The following is a 27821-nucleotide window of genomic DNA, read 5'->3' on the forward strand; positions in this document are numbered from 1 at the left end:
CATGATTAAGGTTTTGTGAATGTCCATTCCAGATCCACCAGGCCCACCGGCTAAGATAAGAATTGCAGATTCAACTAAATCATCCATCACTCTTGGATGGAGTAAACCTGTCTATGATGGGGGCAGTGCTGTTACTGGATATGTTGTTGCCATGAGACAAGGAGAGGAAGAGGAATGGACTGTTGTCTCTACCAAAGGAGAAGTCAGAACTACAGAATATGTGGTATCGAACCTGAGTCCCGGAGTTAATTACTACTTCCAGGTGTCTGCTGTAAACTGTGCTGGGCAAGGTGAACCTATAGCAATGACTGAACCCGCACAAGCTAAAGATATACTGGGTACGTACCTACTCATATGATTATATGTTTTTATTTTAATAGAGTACCTCCAGGAAATCACTCATTTACTTGCTTTCAAATTCACTGTACATGTCCATTTTATGTCTACAGAGGAACCAGCGATCGACCTAGATGTGGCTTTCAGGACCTCCATTATAGCTAAAGCTGGTGAAGATGTACACGTGTTGATTCCCTTCAAAGGCAGACCTCCACCTACTGTCACGTGGAGAAAGGATGAGAAGAATCTTGGCAGTGATGCCCGATACAGCATTCAAAACACTGACTCATCTTCATTACTCATTATTCCTCAAGTCACTCGCCATGATACAGGCAAATATATTCTCACAATAGAAAATGGCGTTGGTCAACCAAAGTCTTCAACTGTGAGTGTTAAAGTACTTGATACACCAGCCGCCTGCCAGAAACTACAGATTAAACATGTTTCTCAAGGTACAGTCACTTTGTTCTGGGAACCTCCTCTCATTGACGGAGGATCTCCTATAATTAATTACATCATTGAGAAGAAAGATGCCACCAAGAGAACATGGTCTTCAGTGTCACACAAATGTTCTAGTACATCCTTTAAAGTAACAGATTTGTCAGAGAAAACTCCATTCTTCTTCAGAGTTTTTGCAGTAAATGAAATTGGAATTGGGGAACCCTGTGAAACCACAGAGCCTGTGAAGGCTGCCGAAGTACCAGCACCTATACGCGATCTCTCAATGAAAGACTCAACAAAGACATCTGTTACGCTGAGCTGGACCAAGCCCGACTTTGACGGTGGTAGTGTCATCACAGATTATATTGTGGAAAGGAAAGGTAAAGGTGAACCAACATGGTCACATGCTGGCATAAGTAAGACATGTGAAATTGAGGTTGGCCAACTCAAGGAACTGTCAGAACTGGAATTCAGAGTGTCTGCCAGAAATGAGAAAGGACTGAGTGATGGTGTCACTATTGGGCCAATTACAGTGAAAGAACTTGTAATTCCACCTGAAGTTGACCTGTCAGAAATCCCTGGGGCACAGGTCGCTGTTAGAATCGGACATAATGTGCACCTCGAATTACCTTATAAAGGAAAACCCAAGCCATCTATCAGTTGGTTGAAAGATGGCTTGCCATTGAAAGAAAGTGAACATGTTCGTTTGGGTAAAACCGAAAACAAACTTACTTTGAGTATAAAGAATGCGAAGAAGGAGTATGGAGGGAAATACACCATTATTCTCGATAATGCAGTCTGTAGAAACGCATATCCCATTACAGTCATCACACTTGGCCCGCCATCTAAGCCCAAAGGGCCCATTCGATTCGATGAAATCAAGGCTGATAGTGTCATCATGTCCTGGGATGTGCCTGATGATGATGGAGGAGGTGAAATTACCTGCTACAGCATTGAGAAGCGAGAAGCTTCACAAGCTAATTGGAAGATGGTGTGTTCCAGCGTTGCCCGGACAACTTTCAAAGTTCCTAATCTAGTCAAAGATGCTGAATATCAGTTTAGAGTTAGGGCAGAAAACAAATATGGAGTCAGCCAACCACTTGTCTCAAACATCATTGTGGCCAAACACCAGTTCAGGATTCCTGGCCCCCCAGGAAAGCCAGTTACATACAATGTGACTTCTGATGGCATGTCACTCACTTGGGATGCTCCAGTTTATGATGGTGGCTCAGAAGTTACTGGATACCATGTTGAAAAGAAAGAAAGAAACAGCATCCTCTGGCAAAGAATTAATATGTCACCAATATCTGGAAGAGAATATAGAGCTACTGGATTAATGGAAGGTCTGGATTACCAGTTCCGTGTATTTGCTGAAAATTCTGCTGGCCTAAGCTCACCTAGCGACCCAAGCAAATTTACCTTAGCTGTTTCCCCAGTAGGTAAGTGACTGAAGATTATTCCAGTATATTTAATTCAGCAACTAATGTGTTACTAACACTAATTTTCTTCCACATATCACCTTCTCAGATATTTTCTTGACACTAGAGTTGGTCAGGTAAAGCAAGGGGGATGATTTTAAATCAGTCTAATAAAGTAATTAAAAAAAATTTTTTTAAGTTTCTGATACCAAAAAATTTCAAGTAATGGCTAAAATGAATTTGGGGGATTTATTCATTTTTTCCCTTCCATTGAGGATTAAGAGTTGATTAGAGAAGTAATGACACCTTTAACTTTCATATAATTTTTAGACCCACCTGGCACTCCTGACTACATTGACGTCACCCGGGAAACCATCACACTGAAATGGAACCCACCACTGCGTGATGGAGGCAGTAAGATAGTGGCCTACAGCATTGAGAAACGGCAAGGGAGCGATCGCTGGACCAGATGTAACTTTACTGATGTCAGTGAATGTCAGTACACAGTAACAGGACTCAGTCCTGGGGATCGATATGAGTTCAGAATAATCGCAAGAAATGCTGTTGGAACCATAAGCCCACCATCACAGTCTTCTGGTGTTATCATGACCAGAGATGAAAATGGTAAGCATTTACAACTGATTTCCAGTGTAACTAAGAACATTTAAGTTTTAAAATATATATATTTTTGGCACCTGGTGTGTAAAATGAGAATAAAACCAATGATTCATACAGATTACCAAAGGTTGTTTAGGTAGATGAATTAGATTTTCTACCTCTCAGATGAAGAGAAGAAAAAGATGTCATGAGCATCAACTTTTTACTGTGTCTGTTATTTCATTTCCACATAAATAGCATGCAAATGGGGATGGTTTTTACCTTTGTAATTTCAGTCATTTATAATAAAGAATAAAATTCTCAAGAATAACAGTCCATTTCTATTGAAATCACAAAAATATAACACAAATTCAACAGCACAATTATCATCTTGCCCGAGTGCAACTGATGGCCTGGAACAGGAACTCGTTTGAATATGCAGCAGTATTAGGAAGTAGATGACCTACAAATATTTCATTCCTCTTTTTACAAGTGGAAATTCAAGAGTAATAACATGACAAACATAACAAAGGAGATAACAATATGCAAATGTTTAACCTTAGAGTCTAAATTCTCAACCGTCAATCATACTTTCAAAATAGCCTTTGGTGTAAGGATTACCCTTCCAGGCTTTATGATATGGTGCTAATGAAAAACGTGTTTGTTTATGTCTTTATTAAAGCAAATTAACGTATATGAATTCTATTTCTTTTACAGTTGCACCAACTGTAGAGTTTGGTCCTGAGTACTTCGATGGCATCACTATTAAGTCTGGAGAGAGCCTTAGAATTAAAGCTTTGGTACAAGGACGACCAGTACCTCGAGTAACCTGGTTCAAAGATGGAGTAGAAATTGAGAAGAAGATGAACATGGAAATAACCGACGTCCTTGGATCCACCAGCCTCTTTGTGAGAGATGCTACTCGGGACCACCGTGGTGTATACAGAGTGGAAGCCAAAAATGCATCTGGCTCCACAAAAGCAGAGATTACAGTGAGAGTACAAGGTAAACTTCTAAAACAGCTTCTTAATCTTACCATGTACAGAACTTGGATTAAAGACAGGCCTAATTGCATTTTCATGGACAAGGAAAAAGAAACTAACTCTAGAATCTTTTTCTTATAGATACACCAGGAAAACCAGTTGGGCCAATAAGATTCACCAACATAACTGGCGAGAAGATGACCCTGTGGTGGGATGCACCACACAATGACGGCTGTGCCCCCGTATCTCACTACCTGATTGAAAAACGGGAAACCAGCAGACTTGCTTGGGCACTAATTGAGGACAATTGTGAAGCCCTCAGCTATACAGCCACTAAACTAATAACTGGCAATGAATACCAATTCCGTATTTCTGCAGTTAACAAGTTCGGTGTTAGCAGGCCACTGGATTCTGACCCAGTGGTTGCTCAAATACAGTACAGTAAGTGACCATTTTTACTGAGTGGCACTATGTCAGAAGGTCAATTTCCAAGCAAACACGTCTAATTGGTTTCTTTCTTTGTTTTTACCTCACAGCTATCCCTGATGCCCCCGGCACTCCAGAACCTAGTAATGTAACAGGCAATAGCATTACTCTAACATGGGCCAGGCCAGAATCAGATGGTGGCAGTGAAATTCAACAGTACATCCTTGAGAGGAGAGAAAAGAAAAGCACACGATGGGTGAAAGTGATCAGCAAACGACCCATCTGTGAGACAAGATTCAAAGTCACAGGTCTGACAGAGGGCAACGAGTATGAATTCCACGTCATGGCTGAAAATGCTGCAGGGGTAGGACCTGCAAGCGGTGTCTCACGACTAATCAAATGCAGAGAGCCCGTCAACCCACCAGGCGCACCTGCCGTGGTCAAAGTGACAGACACATCAAAGACAACTGTGAGCTTAGAATGGTCTAAGCCCGTGTTCGACGGGGGATTGGAGATAATTGGGTATATTATTGAAATGTGCAAAGCTGACTTGGGAGACTGGCACAAGGTGAATGCAGAAGCATGTGTGAAAACGAGATATACGGTCACCGATCTGCAGGCGGGTGAAGAATACAAATTCCGGGTTAGTGCTGTCAATGCTGCTGGAAAAGGAGACAGCTGTGAAGTGACTGGCACCATTAAAGCAGTTGACCGATTATCAGCTCCTGAGCTAGACATCGATGCCAACTTCAAGCAGACTCATGTTGTGAGAGCTGGGGCCAGCATTCGCCTCTTCATTGCCTATCAGGGTAGACCAACTCCGACAGCTGTTTGGAGCAAACCTGACTCTAACCTTAGCATTCGGGCTGACATCCATACGACAGATTCCTTCAGCACCCTCACCGTGGAAAACTGCAACAGAACCGACGCAGGAAAATATACCCTTACTGTAGAAAACAACAGTGGTAGTAAGTCAATCACATTCACCGTAAAGGTGCTAGACTCTCCAGGCCCACCTGGCCCAATTACCTTCAAGGATGTGACCCGGGGCTCTGCTACATTGATGTGGGATGCCCCTCTCCTTGACGGAGGTGCCCGAATTCATCACTACGTTGTAGAGAAACGAGAAGCCAGTCGCCGTAGCTGGCAGGTGGTCAGTGAAAAATGCATTCGTCAGATCCTCAGGGTCAGTGACCTGCTAGAAGGCGTTCCATACTATTTCCGTGTTTCTGCAGAAAATGAATATGGTGTTGGTGAACCCTATGAAATGCCAGAACCAATGGTAGCCACAGAACAACCTGCTCCACCTAGGAGACTTGATATCGTTGACACAAGCAAGTCCTCTGTAGTCTTAGCTTGGCTTAAACCTGACCATGATGGAGGCAGCCGAATCACTGGCTACCTGCTCGAAATGAGACAAAAGGGATCTGACTTCTGGGTTGAAGCTGGTCACACCAAACAGATGACTTTCACAGTGGAGCGCCTTGTTGAGAACACTGAATATGAATTCCGCGTGAAGGCCAAGAATGATGCTGGCTACAGTGAACCCAGGGAAGCCTTCTCTTCTGTCATCATCAAGGAGCCTCAAATTGAACCCACTGCTGACCTCACTGGAATTACCAATCAGCTCATAACTTGCAAAGCAGGAAGCACATTTACCATTGATGTGCCAATCAGTGGTCGTCCCGCCCCCAAGGTAACATGGAAATTAGAAGAAATGAGACTTAAGGAGACAGATCGAGTGAGCATCACAACAACAAAAGACAGAACCACCTTGTCTGTAAAGGACAGCATGAGAGGTGACTCTGGAAGGTACTTCCTGACCCTGGAAAACACAGCTGGTGTTAAAACGTTTACCATCACAGTTGTGGTCATCGGAAGGCCAGGTCCAGTAACCGGCCCCATCGAAGTCTCATCTATCTCAGCTGAATCATGTGTCCTATCATGGGCTGAACCTCAAGACAATGGAGGCACCGATATTACCAATTACATTGTTGAAAAGCGGGAATCGGGTACAACAGCTTGGCAACTTGTCAATTCCAGTGTCAAGCGCACTCAGATTAAAGTCACTCATCTCACAAAATACATGGAATATTCTTTCCGTGTGAGTTCAGAGAACAGATTCGGTGTCAGCAAGCCTGTAGAATCAGCACCAATCGTGGCTGAGCATCCATTTGGTAAGAAAATTAAGATCATATTGCCAAGTCTCTATTATTAAATATTTCCCCTGAATGTTATTTATATTCTCTATTTATATTTTGATACCTTTGTTTATATTTAGTCCCACCAAGTGCACCTACCAGACCTGAGGTCTACTATGTGTCTGCAAATGCCATGTCTATTCGCTGGGAAGAGCCCTACCATGATGGAGGCAGTAAAGTCATCGGCTACTGGGTTGAGAAGAAAGAACGTAACACCATTCTTTGGGTGAAAGAAAACAAAGTGCCATGCTTAGAGTGCAACTACAAAGTGACTGGTTTGGTAGAAGGACTGGAATATCAGTTCAGAACATATGCACTCAATGCCGCAGGCGTTAGCAAAGCCAGCGAAGCTTCAAGACCTGTGATGGCTCAAAACCCAGTGGGTAGGTATCAAAATTTAAGGGTGCATTTGTTTATCATCATCATCAGTACTTGCAGAATTCAGAGTTGTATTTAACCTCACTTTTGCCTCCCTTCCAGATGCACCAGGAAGACCAGAGGTAACAGATGTCACCCGATCGACAGTGTCACTGATCTGGTCTGCCCCGGTGTATGATGGCGGCAGCAAGGTCGTGGGCTACATCATAGAGCGTAAGCCAGTCAGTGAAGTTGGAGACGGTCGCTGGCTCAAGTGCAACTACACCATCGTATCTGACAATTTCTTCACTGTTACTGCTCTCAGTGAAGGAGACACTTACGAATTCCGTGTGTTGGCCAAGAATGCAGCAGGCGTAATTAGCAAAGGATCAGAATCCACAGGCCCCGTCACTTGCCGAGATGAATACGGTAAAAAAAAATAATAATCCATGTTCTCCTTTTAAATTATCACTATTTCTGTGACGACAGACTATCATATACTCATTCACATCTTGTCTACGACAGCTCCACCCAAAGCCGAACTGGATGCCAGATTACAGGGTGATCTGGTCACCATCAGAGCGGGCTCGGATCTTGTTCTTGATGCTGCAGTTGGTGGCAAACCTGAACCCAAGATTATCTGGACCAAAGGGGACAAAGAACTAGATATGTGTGAAAAAATCTCTCTGCAGTACACTGGTAAACGAGCAACTGCTGTGATCAAGTTCTGTGACAGAAGTGACAGTGGAAAATACACTTTAACAGTGAAGAATGCCAGTGGGACAAAGGCTGTGTCTGTCCTGGTCAAAGTTCTCGGTAAGAGGGTCAAATGATTTTTGATTTCCATAGCTTTCTCAAATGTGTGCAGAAAGAAGGACTTTCCTCATTGCTCATTCCTATATCTGTTTTAGATTCCCCGGGTCCATGTGGAAAGCTCACCGTCAGCAGAGTAACCGAGGAGAAGTGCACTTTAGCCTGGAGCCTTCCTCAGGAAGATGGAGGAGCAGAAATCACTCACTACATCGTGGAAAGACGCGAGACAAGCAGGCTCAACTGGGTGATTGTGGAAGGCGAATGCCCCACACTATCCTGTGTGGTTACCAGACTCATCAAGAGCAACGAATACATATTCCGAGTGCGGGCAGTAAACAAATACGGCCCTGGGGTGCCTGTTGAATCAGGGCCCATTGTTGCCAGAAACTCCTTCAGTGAGTATTAACACTTAAACAACTCGCCAGTAGAAGTGTAATGGGATCAGGGGATGGGGTGGGCAGGGGGCAGTCAGTCATAGAAATAGTGACTTTGTGCAATTCTGATCAAATTTTTATTCTCATAAAAATATAAACAGCTATTCCATCACCACCCGGCATACCTGAAGAAGTTGGAGCTGGCAAAGAGCATATAATCATTCAGTGGGCGAAACCTGAATCTGACGGTGGCAACGAGATCAGCAACTACTTGGTAGATAAACGTGAGAAGAAGAGCCTGCGCTGGACACGTGTGAACAAAGACCACGTGGTGTACGATACCAGGCTGAAGGTGACTGGCCTGATGGAAGGTTGTGATTACCAGTTCCGGGTGACTGCAGTAAATGCTGCTGGTAACAGCGAACCCAGCGAAGCTTCCAACTTTATCTCCTGCAGAGAACCATCATGTGAGTTCCAAGACTCATTCATACTCCTAATGCCCATCAAAATCATATTACAAAGAATTGTCCAATATGCAGTTTCCAAGAACTCGTAGAATTTATGACTGGCCTAGAAAGGCATATGCTTATTAGAAGGACTTTATAGCCTAAGACAGAAAATATTTCAACAAGTACTTCTGTTAATAAGTTAGCAGTTACATTGCTGGAAATTGTTGCAAGTATTTTCCAATCTGTGAAAAAAAAATTTTTTTTCCCTACTACCAATATGAAAGGGATGTCTTTTGCAAATCTTCGTAAAGATGGAGGAAATTTTGTTGTAATGATAATAACTACTGAAGAGAAAAAAAAGGACAATGTCTCCTTTAAGAGGCTTAGCAGAACAGAAAGTTTCTACTGTCTTGATAAGTACCTAACAAAATAATTGTCACAAGAGCCTCAAAAATAAGTGGCAAACCCTTGTACAAAGTTTAAGCCTAAGAACTAAAAGGAATAAATTACTGGGATTGACTCAGGAGAAGAAGAAATTTATTCCTGTACTTACTAGAAATGTAGAGGTGATAAGAATATTGACCTTGTTGAAAACTGAGCTACTAAAGAAAGGTCCTTGGGACTTCCCCAGTGGTCCAGTGGTTGAAATTCTGTGCTTCCACTGCAGGGGGGCACAGGTTCAATCCCTGGTTGGGAAACTAAGTTCCTATAAGCCACTGGGCACAGCCAAAGAGAGAGAAAAAAAAAAAGTTCCTGAGAATGGGTATTGTAAGCAATGAACTTAGCAGGACACAGTATATCTGGCCAAGGTGGCCAAGGAGAAACATCTGCCTTCCTAAAGAAGTTTTTAACTCTTAAAATAATAAAAATAGTAACTCCAGAACACAGAGTGCCATCTTGTACTATCAGAAGACCTTAGTTACAATGAGCATCTCAGTGAGTGTAGACAAAGAACAGCAATGCCCGAGTAAATCTTACAAATCAAAAAATACAAATCTCAAAGCTTCCTTATTGGTATAATATCCTTCTTTCCATAGATACCCCTGGACCACCTTCTGCTCCACGAGTTGTGGATACCACCAAACATAGCATCAGTTTAGCCTGGACCAAGCCCATGTATGATGGTGGCACTGACATCATAGGATACGTTCTTGAAATGCAAGAGAAGGACACTGATCAGTGGTACCGAGTGCATACCAACGCCACAATAAGAAACAACGAATTCACTGTGACAGACCTTAAAATGGGCCAGAAATACTCCTTCAGAGTTGCTGCTGTGAACGTGAAGGGCATGAGCGAATACAGCGAGTCAACTGCAGAAATAGAGCCTGTGGAAAGACTGGGTATTTATAATTCAAGGTTTTAGGTGAATTATTTTTCTCATCACACCTGTTCATAAATTAATCAAGCTTTGACATTTACTTTCCAGAAATACCGGATCTGGAGCTTGCAGATGATTTAAAGAAGACCGTGACCATCAGAGCTGGGGCCTCACTACGGCTGATGGTGTCTGTATCTGGAAGACCACCACCCGTCATCACATGGAGCAAAAAGGGCATTGACCTTGCAAGTCGGGCGATCATCGACACCACTGAGAGTTACTCTTTGCTTATTGTGGACAAAGTTAACCGGTACGATGCTGGAAAATACACCATTGAAGCCGAAAACCAATCTGGCAAGAAATCAGCAACTGTCCTTGTTAAAGTATACGGTAAGTGTTGGTCTTAATACTGTGATATAAGTAGATTCTTAATGACTATGCTGTGAGTAGATTCTTTATAAAATACACCTTGACCTCTGATTGATCACCTCTCTAGAAAGGAACTATGTTAAATATATTTTCCTAACCCCTCCCCCCCCCAAAATCTATCAATTGCTCTGTCAAATAAGAAGTATGGATCCTTCATTCTGTTTTTTTTTTTTTTTTTTTAGATACTCCTGGCCCCTGTCCTTCAGTGAAAGTTAAGGAAGTATCAAGAGATTCTGTGACCATCACTTGGGAAGTTCCCACAATTGATGGTGGAGCACCTGTCAACAATTATATTATTGAAAAGCGTGAAGCTGCCATGAGAGCATTCAAAACAGTAACTACCAAATGCAGCAAGACACTCTACAGGATTTCTGGACTTATAGAAGGAACCATGTACTATTTCAGGGTGTTGCCAGAAAATATTTATGGCATTGGAGAACCTTGTGAAACCTCTGATGCAGTTCTGGTCTCAGAAGTGCCTTTGGTGCCTACGAAGCTAGAAGTGGTCGATGTCACCAAATCCACTGTTACCCTTGCCTGGGAGAAACCACTATATGATGGTGGGAGCCGACTCACTGGCTATGTTCTTGAGGCCTGCAAAGCTGGCACTGAGAGATGGATGAAGGTTGTCACCTTAAAACCCACAGTCCTAGAACACACTGTTATTTCCTTAAATGAAGGTGAACAGTACTTATTTAGAGTAAGGGCACAAAACGAGAAAGGTGTGTCAGAACCAAGAGAGATCGTCACAGCCGTCACTGTACAAGACCTCAGAGGTATGTACTAAAACACTAAGATAACAGTAATAGTAAAGCAAAATGAAGGAAACATTCAGAATTCATGATGTACTGTCATTAGAAATTATACTTAAGAATAAATGCCTACTTTCTTTCTCATAGTGTTGCCAACAATTGATCTTTCTACAATGCCTCAAAAGACCATCCACGTCCCAGCTGGCAGACCAGTAGAGCTGGTGATACCAATTGCTGGTCGCCCACCTCCTGCTGCTTCCTGGTTCTTTGCTGGTTCTAAACTAAGAGAATCAGAGCGTGTCACAGTTGAAACTCATACTAAGGTAGCTAAATTAACCATCCGGGAAACCACTATCAAAGATACTGGAGACTATGTACTTGAACTGAAGAATATAACCGGAACTACGTCAGAGACCATTAAAGTCATCATTCTCGGTAGGGACATGGGAAAAGGAACAAGCAAGTTTTTGATGCTCAGTCAGCCAATTTTGATTTGAAGTGAAAATTAATATCTGGAATCTCCTTATCTTTTGTAGACAAGCCTGGTCCACCATCTGGGCCTATCAAGGTTGATGAAATTGATGCTACTTCAGTGACCATTTCCTGGGAACCACCCGAATTGGACGGTGGTGCTCCACTGAGTGGCTATGTGGTAGAACAACGTGATGCCCACCGCCCTGGATGGCTGCCTGTGTCTGAGTCCGTGACCAGATCAACATTTAAGTTTACCAGACTCATTGAAGGAAACGAGTATGTGTTCCGAGTAGCTGCAACAAACCGCTTTGGGATTGGCTCCTACTTGCAGTCTGAAGTCATAGAATGTCGCAGCAGCATCAGTAAGTCCTGGGCCCTTCTGCCATTCTCCTCACCTCTAAATGTTAACAAGAAGGAATTCGTTTTTAATATGCCCTTATGTAAGTAAAAAGAGGTCCAAAATTAATCCCAGGGTCTTTCTAAGGTTTCTATACCTCCTTTTCTTGCAGGGGTTTTCAACATGGTTAAGGCTTTTGTTTTGTTTTTGTTTTTTTATGAAAGAAATAGAGGAAGGAGTTAGGAAAGGATGGGAAAAAGGAGAGGAGGGAGGGAGGGAAGACTGGTTGTTACAGTGAAAAAAAATCCAGAACACACGTTTAATAAATGTTTATGAAATTGAAGAAAATGAGGAACAGCAAGAAAGGTACAAAAATGAAAACACTAGAAAAATAGTCATAAGAGTCTTACATACCTTTTTAAAATGGTATATACGAGACACACTTACACAATGTATGAGTCTTTAATTTATTCATGGTGCCATGTTGTTTTTACCTCCGTCTTGCTGCAGACATTCCTGGACCTCCAGAAACATTACAGATATTTGATGTCTCCCGTGAGGGCATGACACTTACTTGGTACCCACCAGAAGATGACGGTGGCTCCCAAGTGACTGGATACATCATTGAACGCAAAGAAGTAAGAGCAGATCGATGGGTCCGTGTAAATAAAGTACCAGTGACAATGACACGATACCGTTCCACTGGCCTTATTGAAGGCTTAGAATATGAACACCGTGTTACAGCCATTAATGTGAGAGGAACTGGAAAACCAAGCCGTCCTTCCAAACCCACCGTTGCCATGGATCCCATTGGTAAATACCTTTTGTATAAAAGTTTATTGAGATATAATTTAATATAGTAACGTTCACCTTCCTGAAATATAGAATTCTGTGAGTTTGGGGAAATGTATGGTTGTATAACCACCACCACAATCAAAATATAGAATACTTCCATCAGCCCAAAAAGTTCATTTGTGTCCTTTGTCATCAGCCCTCTCCCCACTCCCAACCCCTAGCAGCATTGGGAAAATAGCTTTTTATATTCTTCTCCCTCTTTAAAGATGGAACTCATGATATACACCCTATATCAGAGTTAAAATTTTTAAGCAAGTTAGTATTTCTCAAAGCAGTTTAGAAACTGATGTAAGATGTTAGTGATCATAAACAAAGCACATATAAGACAAAGGAAAAAGCAAGAGTTTTAAGTAGTTTTAACTGATAAAATGAATTAAATATTTACAAAACGAAAAACATCCTAATGTTATATTCCATGTCTCCACAACTCACTGAAATCACTAGGTTTTTAGCATCTGATTTTCAACTTTGCAGAAACTTTTAACAAGTATGTTGTTATTCTTATTTTCCAGCTCCTCCAGGAAAGCCACAAAACCCAAGAGTTACTGACACAACAAGGACATCAGTCTCCCTGGCCTGGAGCGTACCAGAAGATGAAGGAGGATCTAAAGTCACAGGCTACTTGATCGAAATGCAAAAAGTCGATCAACATGAATGGACCAAATGCAACACCACCCCAACCAAAATTCGGGAGTATACTCTCACACACCTACCTCAGGGTGCCGAATATAGATTCCGTGTCCTAGCCTGTAACGCTGGTGGACCTGGGGAGCCTGCTGAGGTACCAGGAACCGTCAAAGTCACAGAGATGCTTGGTAAGAGATGGGATCACTTACTTTCTGCTATATTTGCCTTTAGACTTACTTTCTATGCCTGTGTCCCAGAATGCTAATTGTAACCTTACCTTTCTCCCCAGAATATCCTGACTATGAACTTGATGAAAGATACCAGGAAGGTATCTTAGTAAGACAAGGTGGAGTCATCAGACTTACCATACCAATCAAAGGAAAACCATTCCCAATATGTAAATGGACCAAGGAAGGCCAAGACGTTAGTAAGCGTGCCATGATTGCAACCTCTGAAACTCACACTGAGCTTGTAATCAAAGAAGCAGACAGGGATGACTCTGGCACGTATGACCTGGTTCTGGAAAACAAATGTGGCAAGAAGGCTGTCTACATCAAGGTCAGGGTGATAGGAAGTCCCAACACTCCAGAAGGGCCACTTGAATATGATGACATACAAGCTCGCTCTGTGAGGGTCAGCTGGAGACCCCCTGCCGATGACGGTGGTGCCGACATCTTGGGGTACATCCTGGAGAGACGAGAAGTGCCTAAATCTGCCTGGTACACCATTGACTCCAGAGTCCGAGGTACATCTCTGGTGGTAAAAGGCCTCAAAGAAAATGTGGAATACCATTTCCGTGTTTCAGCAGAAAACCAGTTTGGAATAAGCAAACCCTTGAAATCAGAGGAACCCGTCATACCAAAAACACCACTGAGTAAGTGCTCTTCCAACCACAACATTGTAAACTTCCTCTCAATACTCTTTTGTTTCAAAATGAAAATCACCAGCTTACAAGAGTTGGAATGGTACCCTAACATGTGTGTTTTCCACTTACATTGCTAGACCCTCCCGAGCCTCCAAGCAATCCTCCAGAAATACTCGATGTGACCAAGAGTTCCGTCAGCCTGTCCTGGTCCCGGCCCAAAGATGATGGTGGCTCTCGGGTCACGGGCTACTACATTGAACGCAAGGAGACCTCAACTGACAAGTGGGTCCGACACAACAAGACTCAGATCACCACCACAATGTACACCGTCACCGGGCTCGTTCCCGATGCTGAGTATCAATTCCGCATCATTGCGCAGAACGACGTTGGCCTAAGCGAGACCAGCCCTGCATCTGAACCAGTTGTCTGCAAAGATCCATTTGGTAAGGAAAGAATTTCTAAAGGGGCTAGAGTCAGAGAGTCAAGCTATCTTTGCTCTCTTTCCTTTACAACTGTTTTCAAATATTTCAGATAAGCCAAGCCAACCTGGAGAACTCGAGATTCTTTCAATATCCAAAGACAGCGTCACTCTGCAGTGGGAGAAACCTGAATGTGATGGTGGCAAAGAAATCCTTGGATACTGGGTTGAATACAGACAATCTGGAGACAGTGCGTGGAAGAAGAGCAGTAAGGACCGCATCAAAGACAGGCAGTTCACAATAGGAGGTTTGCTGGAAGCTACAGAGTATGAATTCAGGGTTTTCGCTGAAAACGAGACAGGGCTGAGCAGACCTCGCAGAACCGCTATGTCTGTAAAGACCAAACTAACGTGTAAGTAGCCGTTAGTTCTCTGCTTTCATTTACAAACTAAGCAACATGTAAAGGTTAATTCTTCCTCTACACTAAACAGGTCTCCAGGAAGCTTTATCAGAGAGCAAGTGTTTGGAAAGAAAGAACTAAGTTTGGCATATGTGCATGAAGGGAACAGTTGATACGTTCTAGAGGAAATCATTCTAAGCAGAAAGCCTCAGCAGTAAACTGTCAGATGCACTGAACTGAGCACATTCCTAGAGCAATTTCTCCCATGAATATAATGGATTTTAATACTCCTAATAAGACGAGGTGTCAACAGATGTACCCCCTTTCGGTGAACCTAAGTTAAGGGCAAAAATACAAGGATTTTTAGAGAACTCACATTTCCCCCAAACCCCATACATAGTTAATGCCTCCCAATCATAAAAAAGTCACTCTACATAATAATATGATATCCTCATTGAATCTCTACTTTCCAGATGCTCCTCCAATCACTGTGAAGACTTAAGAATTAGACTCATGTAAATCATGGTGTAAATCATGGTGTCTAATAAGAGTATCAATCAGTATGATGAATTCATTCCTGATAAACAAGGACAGTGGATTACAGACCCAGTAGTGATAATAATGAACTAATATTATCTTTCATACCCTTCAGCTGGAGAAGCCCCAGGAGTACGCAAAGAAATGAAGGATGTTACCACTAAACTGGGCGAAGCTGCTCAACTCTCATGCCAGATTGTCGGAAGGCCTCTGCCTGACATTAAGTGGTTCCGATTTGGTAAGGAGCTCGTACAAAGCCGCAAGTACAAAATGTCTTCAGATGGACGCACACATACTCTAACAGTAATGACAGAGGAACAGGAAGATGAAGGTGTTTATACCTGCGTAGCTACCAACGAGGTTGGAGAAGTAGAATCCAGCAGTAAGCTTCTCCTGCAAGCAACACCGCAGTTCCATCCTGGTTACCCACTGAAAGAGAAGTATTATGGTGCTGTGGGCTCAACGCTTCGACTTCATGTCATGTACATTGGTCGGCCAGTACCTGCCATCACTTGGTTCCGTGGCCAGAAACTTTTGCAAAACTCAGAAAACATTACTATAGAAAACACAGAGCACTATACTCATCTTGTCATGAAGAATGTCCAGCGTAAGACTCATGCTGGGAAATACAAAGTTCAGCTCAGCAATGTCCTTGGAACAGTCGATGCCATGCTTGATGTGGAAATACAAGGTATTTTGTTTTCCTTTTCAGTGGTTTTTCTTCTTTAAAAAAAAAAAAAAAAAGGTCTTGGGAGGTACACTATAGAGACCACTACAATTTTATTTTCCCCCAACAGATAAACCAGACAAACCTACAGGACCAATTGTGATTGAAGCTCTATTGAAGAACTCTGTAGTGATCAGCTGGAAACCACCTGCAGATGATGGAGGCTCCTGGATCACCAATTATGTGGTGGAGAAATGTGAGGCCAAGGAAGGGGCTGAATGGCAATTGGTGTCTTCAGCCATCTCAGTGACAACCTGTAGAATTGTGAACCTCACAGAAAATGCTGGGTATTACTTCCGAGTTTCGGCTCAGAACACGTTTGGCATCAGTGAACCTCTAGAAGTCTCCTCAGTTGTGATCATTAAGAGTCCATTTGGTGAGTACAACCTGTACAGACAGTCTTCCTATAGCAAAATTCCATCTGTGTGTAGAACTTTTTTTTTTTTTAACAGAAATGATTTTTGAAAGGAGACAGCAAAGATTCAGCTAAAGTACAAGTGTCTTTTACGTCACTTGAGTTTTGCTGATCTAAAAGGGCACATGTATACCCTATCCCCTTCTTCTTTAAAAAGGAGCTTTCTGTTTTGATAAGTTTCTTAGCATAAAATAACCAATTTCATTTTTCTGGATTAGCGATCATGAATAGAACTTTGGGTTCATCACGTTTTATTAAAAAAAAAAAAAATAAGCTCTTCATAAAGCTTATTATTTCACTTCATTTTTTCAGCTTATTCACTTCACCTGATGAGTCAAATGCTTTTTCTTTGTTTTAAACAGAAAAGCCAGGTGCCCCTGGCAAACCAACTATTACTGCTGTCACAAAAGATTCTTGTGTTGTGGCCTGGAAGCCACCTGCCAGCGATGGAGGTGCAAAGATTAGAAATTACTACCTTGAGAAGCGTGAGAAGAAGCAGAACAAGTGGATTGCTGTGACAACAGATGAAATTCGAGAAACCGTCTTTTCAGTGCAAAACCTTATTGAAGGTCTTGAATATGAGTTCCGTGTGAAATGTGAAAACCTAGGTGGGGAGAGCGAATGGAGTGAAATATCAGAACCTGTCACTCCCAAATCTGATGTCCCAATTCAGGCACCACACTTTAAAGAGGAACTGAGAAATCTAAATGTCAGATATCAGAGCAATGCTACTTTGGTCTGCAAAGTGACTGGTCATCCGAAACCAATTGTGAAATGGTACAGACAAGGCAAAGAAATCATCGCAGATGGATTAAAGTACAGGATTCAAGAGTTTAAGGGTGGCTACCACCAACTCATCATTGCAAGTGTCACAGATGATGATGCCACTGTTTACCAAGTCAGAGCTACCAACCAAGGAGGGTCTGTGTCTGGCACTGCCTCCTTGGAAGTGGAAGGTAAAAACACATCAGTAGACATCATTTTGGTGCAAGATTACATATTATTAATGGGGGGGCACTCTTAAATAGTTTTTGGTGTTGCTAAATTATATTCTTCCTTCTTTTGTTCTGATACAGTTCCAGCCAAGATACACTTGCCTAAAAACCTTGAAGGCATGGGAGCAGTCCACGCTCTCCGAGGTGAGGTAATCAGCATCAAGATCCCATTCAGCGGCAAACCAGATCCAGTGATCACCTGGCAGAAAGGACAAGATCTCATCGACAACAATGGCCACTACCAAGTTATTGTCACAAGATCTTTCACGTCACTTGTTTTCCCCAATGGAGTGGAGAGAAAAGATGCTGGTTTCTATGTGGTCTGTGCTAAAAACAGATTTGGAATTGATCAGAAGACAGTTGAACTGGATGTGGCTGATGTTCCCGACCCACCCAGAGGAGTCAAAGTTAGTGACGTGTCCCGAGATTCTGTGAACTTAACGTGGACTGAGCCAGCTTCTGATGGTGGTAGCAAAGTCACCAACTACATTGTTGAAAAGTGTGCAACCACTGCAGAAAGATGGATCCGGGTAGGACAGGCCCGAGAAACACGTTATACCGTGATCAACTTATTTGGAAAAACAAGTTACCAGTTCCGTATAATAGCAGAGAACAAATTTGGCCTCAGCAAACCTTCTGAGCCTTCAGAACCAACAGTAACCAAAGAAGATAAGACCAGGGCTATGAACTATGATGAAGAGGTAGACGAAACCAGGGAAGTTTCCATGACCAAAGCATCTCACTCTTCAACCAAGGAGCTTTATGAGAAATATATGATTGCTGAAGATCTTGGGCGTGGTCAGTTTGGAATTGTCCACCGTTGTGTTGAAACATCCTCAAAGAAGACATACATGGCCAAATTTGTGAAAGTCAAAGGGACTGATCAAGTTTTGGTAAAGAAAGAAATTTCCATTCTAAATATAGCTAGGCACCGAAACATGTTATACCTCCATGAATCATTTGAAAGCATGGAAGAATTAGTTATGATCTTTGAGTTCATATCAGGACTTGACATATTTGAGCGCATTAACACAAGTGCTTTTGAACTTAATGAGAGAGAAATCGTAAGCTATGTTCGCCAGGTGTGTGAAGCACTTGAGTTCCTACACAGTCATAATATTGGACACTTTGACATTAGACCAGACAACATCATTTACCAAACAAGGAGGAGCTCCATCATTAAAATCATAGAATTTGGTCAAGCCCGTCAGCTGAAGCCAGGGGACAACTTTAGGCTTCAGTTCACTGCCCCTGAATACTATGCCCCTGAGGTCCACCAGCATGATGTTGTCAGCACAGCCACGGACATGTGGTCTCTTGGAACACTGGTGTACGTGCTATTGAGTGGTATCAATCCATTCCTGGCTGAAACTAACCAGCAGATCATTGAGAACATCATGAATGCTGAATACACCTTTGATGAAGAAGCATTCCAAGAGATCAGCCTTGAAGCCATGGACTTTGTTGACCGGCTATTAGTGAAAGAGAGAAAATCTCGCATGACAGCATCTGAGGCCCTTCAGCATCCATGGCTGAAGCAGAAGATAGAAAGAGTCAGTACTAAAGTGATCAGGACATTGAAACACCGACGTTACTACCACACCCTAGTCAAGAAAGACCTCAACATGGTTGTGTCTGCAGCCCGGATCTCCTGTGGTGGTGCTATTCGATCTCAGAAGGGAGTGAGCATCGCTAAAGTTAAAGTGGCATCCATTGAAATTGGCCCCGTTTCTGGGCAGATAATGCATGCAGTTGGAGAAGAAGGAGGCTATGTCAAATATGTATGCAGAATTGAAAATTACGATCAGTCGACCCAGGTGACTTGGTACTTTGGTGTCAGACAGCTGGAGAACAGTGAGAAATATGAAATCACCTATGAAGATGGAGTGGCCACCATGTATGTCAAAGACATCACCAAATTCGATGATGGTACCTACAGATGCAAAGTAGTCAATGACTATGGTGAAGACAGTTCTTACGCAGAGCTCTTTGTTAAAGGTGTGAGAGAAGTTTACGACTATTATTGCCGTAGAACTGTGAAGAAACTTAAGCGCAGAACAGACACCATGAGACTCCTGGAAAGACCACCTGAATTCACCCTGCCTCTCTATAACAAGACAGCTTATGTGGGTGAAAATGTCCGGTTTGGTGTAACCATAACTGTCCACCCCGAGCCTCGAGTAACGTGGTACAAATCGGGTCAGAAAATCAAACCAGGTGATGATGACAGGAAGTACATATTTGAGTCGGACAAAGGTCTTTACCAATTAACAATCAACAGCGTAACTATGGATGACGACGCCGAATATACCGTTGTGGCAAGGAACAAATACGGTGAGGACAGCTGCAAAGCAAAGCTGACTGTAACCCCACACCCACCTCCGTCAGATACGACCCTCAGACCCATGTTCAAACGGCTACTGGCAAACGCAGAATGCCAAGAAGGCCAAAGTGTCTGCTTTGAGATCAGAGTGTCTGGCATCCCCCCACCAACGTTAAAATGGGAGAAAGATGGTCGGCCGCTGTCCCTTGGTCCTAACATTGAAATTATCCATGAAGGCTTGGATTATTATGCTCTTCACATCAGGGATACTTTGCCCGAAGACACCGGTTATTACAGGGTCACAGCCACAAATACAGCTGGATCCACCAGCTGCCAGGCCCACCTACAAGTAGAACGCCTGAGGTATGTCAAACAGGAATTCAAGACAAAAGAGGAGCACGAACGACATGTTCAGAGGCGGATTGACAAGACCCTGAGAATGGCTGAAATCCTCTCTGGCACTGAGGCTGTGCCGCTGACGCAGGTCGCCCAGGAGGCACTGAGAGAAGCTGCCATCCTCTACAAACCCGCCGTCAGCACCAAGACTGTGAAAGGGGAATACCGACTTGAGACGGAAGAAAAGAAGGAGGAGAGGAAACTCCGCATGCCTTATGAAGTACCGGAGCCACGCAAGTACAAACAGACCACCGTAGAAGAAGACCAACACATTAAGCAGTTCGTACCCATGTCTGACATGAAGTGGTATAAGAAGATACGGGATCAATTTGAAATGCCTGGGAAGATTGACAGAGTGGTACAGAAGAGGCCCAAGCGCATCCGCCTTTCAAGATGGGAGCAGTTCTACGTGATGCCTCTCCCGCGCATCACCGATCAATACAGACCTAAGTGGCGGATTCCCAAACTGTCCCAAGATGACCTTGAAATGGTGAGACCAGCCCGCCGGCGCACACCTTCTCCCGATTACTACTACTATTACAGACCCAGGAGACGTTCTCTCGGTGACATCTCCGACGAAGAATTACTCCTGCCCATTGACGACTACCTGGCAATGAAAAGAACAGAGGAAGAGAGATTGCGTCTTGAAGAAGAGCTGGAGCTGGGTTTTTCGGCCTCACCCCCGAGCCGGAGCCCTCCCCGGTTTGAGCTTTCGAGTCTGCGTTATTCTTCCCCACAAGCTCACATCAAGGTGGAGGAAGCAAGAAGAGACTTCAGATACTCAACCTATCACATCCCAACCAGAGAAGAGACCAGCACGAGCTACGCAGAGCTGCGGGAGCGGCACGCCCGCGCCTCGCACAGGCAGGCCCATCAGCGGCAGAGGATCATGGCCGAGAGGGAGGACCATGAGCTGCTGCGGCCCGTGAGCACCACCCAGCGCCTCTCGGAATACAAGAGCGAGCTGGACCACCTGGCGCAGGAGGCGAAGTCTAGAAAGAAATCAAGACGCCAGAGAGAAGTGACGGAGATAACCGAAATCGAGGAAGAATATGAGATCTCCAAACACGCGCAGAGAGAGACGTCCTCCTCGGTGTCCAGGCTGCTAAGACGCCGACGCTCACTGTCTCCCACCTACATCGAGTTGATGAGGCCGGTGTCCGAGCTGATCCGGCCGCGGCCACGGCCCGCTGAGGAATACGAAGATGAAGAAGAGGAAGATGACGTAGAAAGAAGGTCTCCTACCCCAGAGAGGACTCGTCCACGTTCCCCCAGCCCTGTGTCTAGTGAGCGATCACTGTCAAGATTTGAGAGGTCGGCAAGATTTGATATCTTTTCCAGGTATGAGTCCATGAAAGCCGCTCTAAAGACTCAGAAGACATCAGAAAGGAAGTATGAGGTTTTGAGTCAGCAGCCTTTTACACTGGACCACGCGCCTCGAATCACACTGAGGATGCGTTCCCACCGGGTTCCCTGCGGCCAAAATACACGTTTTATCTTAAACGTTCAGTCAAAGCCAACTGCTGAGGTCAAATGGTACCACAATGGTGTAGAACTCCAAGAGAGCAGTAAGATTCATTACACCAACACCAGTGGGGTCCTGACCCTAGAAATTCTGGACTGTCATATTGATGACAGTGGAACATACCGTGCTGTGTGCACCAACTACAAAGGTGAGGCTTCCGACTACGCGACCCTGGATGTCACAGGAGGGGATTACACTACCTATGCTTCTCAGCGCAGAGACGAACAGGTTCCCCGATCTGTCTTCCCTGAGCTGACAAGAACAGAGGCATATGCAGTTTCATCCTTTAAGAAAACATCTGAGATGGAAGCTTCCTCTTCCGTCAGGGAAATGAAATCATTGATGACGGAGACCCGGGAAAGTCTCTCCTCCTATGAACACCATGCGTCTGCAGAAATGAAAAGTGCTGCAATCGAAGAAAAGTCGCTGGAAGAAAAATCCACACACAGAAAGATCAAGACGACTTTGGCAGCAAGAATTCTCACAAAGCCAAGGTCCATAACTGTCTATGAAGGTGAGTCTGCAAGGTTCTCTTGCGATACAGATGGTGAGCCGGTACCAACTGTGACTTGGCTGCGTGGGGGACAAGTCATAAGCACTTCTGCCCGCCACCACGTGACCACCTCAAAGTACAAGTCAACTTTTGAGATCTCTTCAGTCCAGGCTTCAGATGAGGGCAACTACACCGTGGTGGTAGAGAACAGCGAAGGGAGGCAAGAGGCGCAGTTTACTCTGACCGTTCAGAAGGCCAGGGTTACTGAAAAGGCTGTGACATCACCACCGAGAGTCAAATCCCCGGAGCCTCGGGTAAAATCCCCAGAAGGAGCCAAGTCTCCAAAACGAGTGAAATCCCCAGAACCAGTCACTCCTCACCCCAAAGCTGTACCGCCCACAGAGACAAAACCCACACCAACAGAGAAGGTTCAGCAGTTGCCAGTCGCTGCCCCACCTAAGATAATTCAGTCCTTGAAGGCAGAAGCTTCTAAAGACATAGCCAAGCTGACCTGTGTGGTTGAAAGTAGTGCATTATGTGCAAAAGAGGTCACCTGGTACAAAGATGGCAGGAAACTGAAGGAAAACGGGCATTTCCAGTTTCATTATTCTGCAGATGGTACCTATGAACTCAAAATCCTCAACCTCACCGAATCTGATCGTGGAGAATACGTTTGTGAGGTTTCTGGTGAAGGTGGAACTTCCAAAACTAACTTCCAATTTGTGGGACAAGCCTTTAAGAGTATCCATGAGCAGGTGTCAAGCCTATCAGAAACCAAGAAAGCAGCTCAGAAAACTGCTGAGCCAACAGAAACCAAGAAAGCAGCTCCAAAAACTGCTGAACCAACAGAAACCAAGAAAACTGAACCCAAAGCTCCTGCGCCAGTTTCCACAAAACCAGTAATTGTTACTGGTCTGCAGGATACCACTGTTTCTTCAGATGGTGTTGCTAAATTTGCAGTTAAAGTTACTGGAGAACCCCAGCCAACTGTCATTTGGACAAAGGATGGAAAGGTAACTGCTTCTTAAATGACCTTATTTTCTAAAAAAAAAAAAAAAAAAAAAAAAAAAAATTAACCCTCTTCCCTTTTTCCCAACTCCCAAAGAAAGTTTAAAAGTAAATCACTTTTTAAAATTCAAATCACTTGCATTCCACAGGCTATAACACAAGGAGGTAAATACAAACTCTCTGAAGACAAAGGAGCATTCTTCCTAGAAATTCATAAGACTGATACTTCTGACAGTGGACTTTATACTTGTACAATAACAAACTCAGCTGGATCTGTGTCCTCTAGCTGCAAATTAACAATAAAAGGTAAGTTGGCTTTTATTCTTACCAACAATTTTCAGAAAACTATATTAAGGAGACATTTCTAAACATGCTTGGTTACACACACACACAAAGTATTAAAATAAAAACTGTTTTACCAAGTTATAGAATACCATCTGTACACAAATGTACAAATACACATATTTGAAGTTAGGATATAATTTGTATTTATTAAGTGTGTAATTGTATGTAGTGTTTTATATATAAGAGTCCCAGATATTATGTAAGATTCCTGCTCCCTGTAATATTTAAGAATGGTCAGGTGAATATACCAAATAGTACTTCTTCCCTAAAACTTCGCTCTTGCTAATTTTCCAAAGCAGTGGAAAGTTAATGAAAGAGCTGTATCAGTTTTCCCAATTAAAATGAGTTTGCCTTCATCTGAATCTTCTAAAACATAATTGTTTTAATTAATCAAAATCTCCTAAATCCATCCATCTCCTAGATCCTTATCCTTTCAAAACTTTCTTCCCCCTAAGCCACAGAATTCATTCTTCAATTTAGTTTAGTTTAAATAATCATTACACTGATCTCGAAAGTCATGCATGACAACTTTCTAAGATTGGGGCTGAGAAAGAATCAAGTATTACCTACACTGCATGCATAAGTCAGTATTTTTTCTTTGTGTATTACTTGCAGAATCCACAAGACAAAAGGGTAGGACCTCTTTTCCATTCAATTTGCTTTACGGAACTTTCTTTTTCAGTTGTAAAAGACACTGAGATACAGAAAGTATCTGCACAAAAGACCTCCGAAATTACGTCCCAGAAGAAAGCATCTGTCCAAGAGGAAATTTCCAAGAAAGCCCTCATTTCTGAAGAAATCAAGACGTCAGAGGTAAAATCTCATGAAAAGCTAGCTCTCAAGGAAGAAGCTTCAACAGTTCTGATTTCCGAAAAAGTCAAGAAATCAGAAGCCACCTCCCTGGAAAAATCTGTTGTCCATGAGGAAATCACTAAAACATCACAGGCATCGGAAGAAATCCGAACTCATGCTGAGATCAAAGCATTTTCTACTCAGATGAGTATAACTGATGGTCAGAAAGTGACTTTGAAAGCCAACATTGCTGGTGCCACTGATGTGAAATGGGTACTGAATGGGGTGGAGCTCAGCAATTCTGATGAGTATAGGTACGGCATCTCAGGCAGCGACCAGACCCTGACCATCAAGCAGGCTGGTCACAAAGATGAAGGGATCCTCACCTGCATCGGCAAAACCAGCCAAGGCATCGTTAAGTGTCAGTATGATCTGACCCTAAGCAAAGAACTCTCAGATGCTCCAGCCTTCATCTCACAGCCCAGATCTCAAAATGTTAATGAAGGACAAAACGTTCTCTTCTCTTGTGAAATCAGTGGTGAGCCATCGCCTGAAATCGAATGGTTTAAAAACAACCTGCCAGTAAGTTTAATTATGAATGTTATTTACTAAAGAGAACTTTCAATACTTTACTCCTGAAGAGCTCAAGGAAACACTTTTTTTTTCTCTTCTTTTTAGATTTCTATTTCTTCAAATATCAGTGTAAGTCGCTCCAGAAATGTATATTCTCTTGAAATCCGAAACGCATCAGTAAGTGACAGTGGGAAGTATACAATTAAGGCCAAAAATTTCCGTGGCCAGTGTTCAGCTACTGCTTCCTTAACAGTCCTTCGTAAGTAAATCTTTACCACTTTCCTCACTTGCTTAAGGCCATTGTATGGTTTTGTTTTTTGTTTTTGTCTTTCTGAGCACAGCAAACTCTCAGGAGCCTCTTTAAATACCATGTGTAAGAGACACAGGCTTCCTGTGTGAACTCATTCTTAAGTCAGTGTTTCTTTACAGCTAGATAGAAATATGGATAAGTTAACTTTCCAAAGCTACTAGCTGTCCTGTTACATGTATTTTCAGAATGCACAATATAAAAATTATTTTCTATATGACTGACCAATTTTTTTCCTAGTGATTCTAGCACCTGCATGAAATGTAATAATAGAAATATAAGGATTCGTTTCTGGGAGACACTGGGCTAGCTCTTGACAACTGTATGTATGTATTTGCTTATGCTTTCACAGCAAATTGTTTGGGTTATGTTTCTGTGTGTGCGTGTCTAAGTTTCTGCAAGTCGATGTCAGATGTCACAAATTAACCAGATGTCATTGATGTTCACTGTGTATCTGCTATGCTCCACAGCTCTAGTTGAAGAACCTCCCAGAGAGGTAGTATTGAGGACAAGTGGTGACACGAGCTTGCAAGGAAGCTTCTCGTCTCAGTCAGTCCAAATGTCTGCCTCTAAGCAGGAGGCCTCCTTCAGCAGTTTCAGCAGCAGCAGTGCTAGCAGCATGACTGAAATGAAATTTGCAAGCATGTCTGCCCAAAGCATGTCCTCCATGCAAGAGTCCTTTGTAGGAATGAGTTCCAGCAGTTTTATGGGAAAATCTAGTATGACACAACTGGAAAGTTCAACTAGTAGAATGCTTAAAGCAGGCCTAAGAGGTGAGCAATCAAATTATTGGTAGAGGTAGACAAGCCTAGTAGCATGGTAGAATCTTTAGCACACACAATTCAGTAGAATGCAAGTTGTTATTTTTTTTTTTCAGTGATTCTAAAAGTTTGTTGTTGTTGTTCCATAAAGGAATTCCACCTAAAATTGAAGCTCTTCCCTCTGACATCAGCATTGATGAAGGAAAAGTTTTAACAGTAGCCTGCGCTTTTACTGGTGAGCCTACCCCGGAAATATCATGGTCTCATGGTGGAAGAACCATTCACGATCAAGAACAGCAGGGGCGATTCCATATTGAAAACACAGATGACCTGACGACTCTGATCATCATGGACGTACGGAAACAAGATGGTGGACTTTATACCCTGAGTTTAGGGAATGAATTTGGATCTGACTCTGCTACTGTGAATATAAATATTCGATCCATTTAAGAGAGCCTGTGCTCTCACACTCAGACTCATTCTTAACCTTTCCCAACTGATCCACATGGACTAATCTTTCTATCTTTCTGATCTGTAAATACTTAAAAAGAGTAGTTTTGTATCAACCTAAATGAGTCGAAGTTCAAAAATAATACATTTCAATCTTTTCATAATTGTTGACCTAAGAAGATTACACATTTTCTAGTGACATGTACATACTGTATATAGCCGAATTAACGGTTATAAAGTTTTGTACCATTTATTTTATGACATTTTACACTGTAACTAATGAAACTAACGGTTGGCAGGAGAAAGTTTCTTATGGAACGAATACCCTGCTCAACACTTAATCAATCTTTGTGCCTCAACATAATGTTGATGTCTAAGTATGCCTCAGTGGGTCGAGGAATTCCCCATTGAAGATGTCCTATCCACCGAAACAATGCTGTGCACATCACCTGATACGTGCACTGATACTTATGGAATCAGAAATGTAAGGCATTGGTGATGTTTGCATTTACCCTCCTGTAAGCAACACTTTAACGTCTTACATTTTCTCTGATGATGTCACACTCAAAATTATCATGACTTAAATATTACCAGAGCAAAGTGTAACGGCCAACACTTTGTTCGCTCATTTCACACTGTCTCTGACCATAGAGAGTGCCTGGGTAGCTTGGAAAAGTAACATCTCCTGGCCATCCCCTCAGTTAACCAAGTTATTCATGCGTTCCTATGCCAGAGCAGTGTCAACTCTTGGAGGTTCAGGGGTGCAGCAAATGCCTTCGTGTGGTAGTTCTAAATTTAAATTAAACCAGAAACTGGGGCAACTAAGCAATGAGCCACAGCAAAAAATAAAGAACAAAATAAAGCTGTCGTTAAATTTAAAAACAACAAAATATTACTAACTGCCCAAAATATCAATTTGATGTAGTTCTTTTCATGCAAGTTTAAATTCAATTGTTAGTTATAATTGTTGGACCTCCTTGAGATAGTAACAACAAAATAAAGCAAGCTATCTGCACCTCAAAATGTGTGACTGGTTGTTTTCTGTGAAATTCTGCGGTTGGGGAGGTATGTGCCTTTGAAAATCACAGAAATGATCATAGAGAAGAAAAAGCAACTCAAGTTCTCTACAGCAAATATTTAAATTATCATGTTGAATGTACTCAACAATTTTTTAAAAGCACAGATATGATTCTCATGGATAAATTTATCCCCAGAAGTTAACAAAAATCCCCCCAAATAAGAAATCTTCTAAACATATTATCAAGAAAAATAATTTTATAGGGACTGATTCAACTAAATC

The 27821-nt window shown here is 42.7% G+C and overlaps 1 protein-coding gene across 1 annotated transcript in view; it reads left to right on the forward strand.

The window, feature by feature from the left end:
- Positions 1-27574, forward strand: part of TTN (titin) — a 275821-nt gene extending 248247 nt beyond the window's left edge. The window contains exons 302-331 of the mRNA XM_061135156.1: positions 33-338; positions 450-2216; positions 2526-2819; positions 3510-3797; positions 3917-4216; positions 4312-6378; positions 6483-6785; positions 6883-7188; positions 7285-7575; positions 7671-7967; positions 8108-8413; positions 9433-9738; positions 9825-10106; positions 10328-10921; positions 11045-11332; positions 11434-11733; positions 12219-12521; positions 13076-13378; positions 13480-14064; positions 14193-14498; positions 14587-14886; positions 15527-16102; positions 16209-16514; positions 16916-17509; positions 17630-23298; positions 23443-23599; positions 24321-25012; positions 25109-25262; positions 25781-26083; positions 26223-27574. Of these exons, the coding sequence (XP_060991139.1) occupies positions 33-338; positions 450-2216; positions 2526-2819; positions 3510-3797; positions 3917-4216; positions 4312-6378; positions 6483-6785; positions 6883-7188; positions 7285-7575; positions 7671-7967; positions 8108-8413; positions 9433-9738; positions 9825-10106; positions 10328-10921; positions 11045-11332; positions 11434-11733; positions 12219-12521; positions 13076-13378; positions 13480-14064; positions 14193-14498; positions 14587-14886; positions 15527-16102; positions 16209-16514; positions 16916-17509; positions 17630-23298; positions 23443-23599; positions 24321-25012; positions 25109-25262; positions 25781-26083; positions 26223-26521 (18842 nt within the window). The 3' untranslated portion in view covers positions 26522-27574. The remainder of the gene's footprint in view (positions 1-32; positions 339-449; positions 2217-2525; positions 2820-3509; positions 3798-3916; positions 4217-4311; positions 6379-6482; positions 6786-6882; positions 7189-7284; positions 7576-7670; positions 7968-8107; positions 8414-9432; positions 9739-9824; positions 10107-10327; positions 10922-11044; positions 11333-11433; positions 11734-12218; positions 12522-13075; positions 13379-13479; positions 14065-14192; positions 14499-14586; positions 14887-15526; positions 16103-16208; positions 16515-16915; positions 17510-17629; positions 23299-23442; positions 23600-24320; positions 25013-25108; positions 25263-25780; positions 26084-26222) is intronic.
- Positions 27575-27821: the final 247 nt, after the last annotated feature.

This window comes from Dama dama, chromosome 33, assembly GCF_033118175.1.
Source record: "Dama dama isolate Ldn47 chromosome 33, ASM3311817v1, whole genome shotgun sequence".
In the NCBI taxonomy this organism is placed as follows: domain Eukaryota; kingdom Metazoa; phylum Chordata; class Mammalia; order Artiodactyla; family Cervidae; genus Dama; species Dama dama.